Genomic DNA, 3,650 nt, shown 5'->3' with positions numbered 1-3,650 from the left:
TTTAATGGTGTTTGAAGGTCAAAAGTCAGACCAAAAAGAATGAAGTCAATAGATAAAATCAGCACAAATGATCATTTCTAAAATTTTATAAAAAAGGGTTTGCCATGAAGATATTTTAAAATAGGATGAAAAAAAAAAAATTTAATAAGGTCCAGTGCTTAAATTTGATTGATGTTGTGACAAGTGTATAGGAGAGGATTTCCCAACTATAGGGGTAAGGCAAAGAGTTTTATTGCAGATGACTTCGTAGTGGCCCTTATCAGTGGTTAAGCAAAAAGGTGAAATAAGGTTAAACGATTCTTTAAAAAAAAATTCAAGAAAAAAAAGAGAAAAAAAAAAAAAAGCCCAGCTAAACTCCAGTAGTGAAGATGCACCTGAAGGAAAAATAAATCATTTAATAAGCTTCTAACATGATTTCATGCATGCTTACCACTTAGGAGTTAACTTTCAGAGGAAAATCCATTCACGCAGGTGTGTTCTGTCTGTTTAGACAAGGTAAGTAACACCTGCTCTATTTGAGGAATTTTTAGTGTTTCTTTCTAATGTAGGCGAGAAGGCCTGAAATTTGGGGAAGGGGACAAGTCGATCACATTGACTCCAGTGCTCAGCTGGGACTTATTTTATCAAGCCTGAAAGGATGAAAGGCAAAGTTGACCTTGGCAGCATTTGAACACAATGTGAAGATGCCAGAAAACATGTCACTAAGCATTTTGTCAAGTATAGTAATAATTCTGCCAGCTTGCCCACTCATTCACAGTAATATAGAAGCCTTTGTTGAAAGTTTAAAAACCATTTTCTTTTTCTTTTACTTCTCTTCAAAAGTACTTTTTTGTAATTTTTTTTTTTATTGAATTTCGAACTCTCAACTTTGAGCTTGTGGAAAAACTGCAAGAATAATAAATAACCAAACTTTGTAACAAAACAACAATCAAAACAGTTCTAGTCTTAGCAATGCAACTCTTACCACCTAACCAACAGTAACACAGTTTAGCAGGCACCATATTCCATATTTAGGGAACTGCTGGCCTCAAAGGACAAAAGATAAAAGAAAAAAAAGGGAGTCAACAAACAAAATTATCAGTATTTAGGAATGCCTGATAAATACCTAAATTTAGAAATTAAAAAAAAAAAAAAAGCTTTAGCATATATGTAAACTAAAACACAAAGGAGCACTTAATACAAATCTCCTACTGCAAAATGGAGGGAAAGTAAAAACAAGTCTAAATTAACAATATAGTAAACCTACCTACCCCCAGATCATTCATTTATAGAATAAAGACCACCATCTCATAAATACACAAAGAAATTGCCTAGATTTTAATATTTTCCTTGGAGAACTTTGATACTCATGGCCTGTTTGGTGACAAAGAATTTGAAATATAACCATATATTATATATAATTATATTTCAAATTATATGTATATAAATGACATTACTTTCAGAAGATGCGTATCTGCTGCGTAGACTATATATATATATATATGTCTGCAAAAGCATGCAAGAGAAGAAGCAGACCGAAGAGCTATAATAACCAATTGCAAGAAGAAAGTGACTTAGCTAGCAGCTAAGGAACAAAGACAAAGTGAAGTCAATGAAGGGGATGTTTATAAAGATAAATTTAGAAAAGGAATAAAAACAAAGAAAACAAGAAGTCCTACCAACGTACCATTAAATATTTTTAGAAACAAAAATAAAAACAAACCAATCTGAATATCAGCTTCCAAAATTCTATAACAGATTGAAACAATTTATATACAATTTAAATTACTAATACAATTTTGAAAGACTTGTTAAATATTTTTTCTTCTTACAATAATTAATTTTTCTCTTCATCAGGAAAGAAAAGGAAATTTAAGCCAAGTCTATTTTTCATGTAACCATCAATTTAATTTAATATTTATCAGAGTACGACAGCATCAGTTTTATGTGACGTGATATTTCTCCATTGGCTATGGCTGACAAGAGATATTAGAACGGAGCAAGTTGGATGTTCTTGAAGAATATTGCCATATTAACAACCATTAGGTAAATCTAATGAAGAAAAAAAAAAAAAAAAAAAAAAAAAAAGCTGCCATACAGGGGCTGAATGAAGATATTTATTTTTCCTCTTTTTTTTTTAATTATGATAATAGTGAAGCAGGGAGAAGTGATACACATTTTTGCTTGGAAAGAAACCAAATTGAGAGGGAAAAAAAAGTCAGAACAAGATGAACTAATGACACTTAGAAAATAAAATAAAAGAAAAACAAAAAATTAAAATTAAAAATATATTATATATATATGGGATTATCACAGTCTTGAACAGATGATATTGGTTCAACAACCAAGATAGAAAATATGAATGGAGGGAATAAATTGCACAAAATTTTAATTCCTGTAAGAGATGACCCTATTCATTTAGGAGGAGGGGGAGCCAGAAATAGAGCACAACCAAGAGTGAAACAACGACAACATTATGCCTCAGCTAAACAAGTGTATATAAACCATGGAATGTTTTCTCCCCCACCTCATTTCATCAGCAAACAATATTCTTATGAATTTTTCAATTTTACGTAGATAGCATCAAGACTTCATCTACTGCTTTAAATTCTCAGACAGGGTGTAAAGAGTGAGATAAGGAGGGCAAGGGAGAAGCAGACCCTGTACCCCATCCCAAAAAGGTGGGAAAAAAAAAAAAAAAAAAAAAAAAGTGTATGTGCGTGTATTTTATTTGTGGATTAAAGGAACTGATGGTTCCCTGTGGAAGAGGTCTCCACGACTGTTTAAGCTCACCATGTCAAGACCTTGGTGACATGTGTACCAAGATCACAATGTGGTGTGCTTGTGAACAATTGTGAAGATCTCTTCCACATGGAACCATTGGTAACCTTGTTAATCCACAAATGAAGAATATTTACCTGCTAATGCAGTGTTGTGTATGTATGTGTGTGTGTATATATATATATATATATATATATATATACACACACACACACACATTTTTCACACACATATATAAATTAAATAAAGCAATAGCAAATAGTCACAAACTAGGGGGAGTCCCCCAAAGATTTAAAATAAAAATAAAGAACCAATAAATATACAATCTGCAACTATCTGACAAAAGGCATACCAGTTTGAGTTTGATCTATGGTTGGATATTCCAAAATTGCAGTGTGTGCTGCCAGTGCATATGGGTATTCATAAGGGTTGTACATCAGGTTAGGATCTGGCGGAGAAACGAGGGGTGGCGGTGCACCATTTAGTATGCCTGTGCTTGTAGCAACTGAAGGTAGGCGAGGTGTTAGGATGATTTGACCACCGCTGGGGTTAGCGGCACGAAGCTGTGGAATGGTCAACGGAGGAGCACACATTCGAGGAGCTTCTGAAAGAAAAGTATTTAAGTTATATTCCAAGTTTCTTAGGAAATTCAATGAAAAGAAAAAGTTATCAGAAAGAACAAAAAAAAAAAAATGAAAACAATGCAACATATGAAATGAAAAAAATACAAATTTAAGACTAATTAAATTCTTTAATAATTATAGTTTTAAATGGACAATTACAATTGATATTACAAATTAAGACAAAGTTTATCAATTAAGAGTTATTTATGACAAAAATATTCAGATTTTAGATTTTTTTTTTTATTAAAATACTAACATTTTTTTTAT

At 32.0% G+C, this 3,650-nt stretch overlaps 1 protein-coding gene across 12 annotated transcripts in view; it reads right to left on the bottom strand.

Annotated features, from left to right (window-relative positions):
• The window catches only part of LOC106884116 (KH domain-containing RNA-binding protein qki.L), a 77,342-nt gene that overhangs the window by 7,341 nt on the left and 66,351 nt on the right, over positions 1-3,650 (bottom strand). For 7 of the 12 annotated variants that reach the window (XM_014935685.2, XM_052974749.1, XM_014935523.2 and 4 more), the window contains one exon: positions 3,113-3,364. In XM_014935685.2, the coding sequence (XP_014791171.1) occupies positions 3,113-3,364 (252 nt within the window). The remainder of the gene's footprint in view (positions 1-3,112; positions 3,365-3,650) is intronic. The other 5 variants (XM_014911997.2, XM_014935605.2, XM_052974744.1 and 2 more) reach the window with 1 other exon arrangement.

This window comes from Octopus bimaculoides, chromosome 19, assembly GCF_001194135.2.
Source record: "Octopus bimaculoides isolate UCB-OBI-ISO-001 chromosome 19, ASM119413v2, whole genome shotgun sequence".
NCBI lineage: Eukaryota > Metazoa > Mollusca > Cephalopoda > Octopoda > Octopodidae > Octopus > Octopus bimaculoides.
Note: the sequence above shows the minus strand (reverse complement) of the source record. Positions and strands in the feature narration are given on the sequence as shown.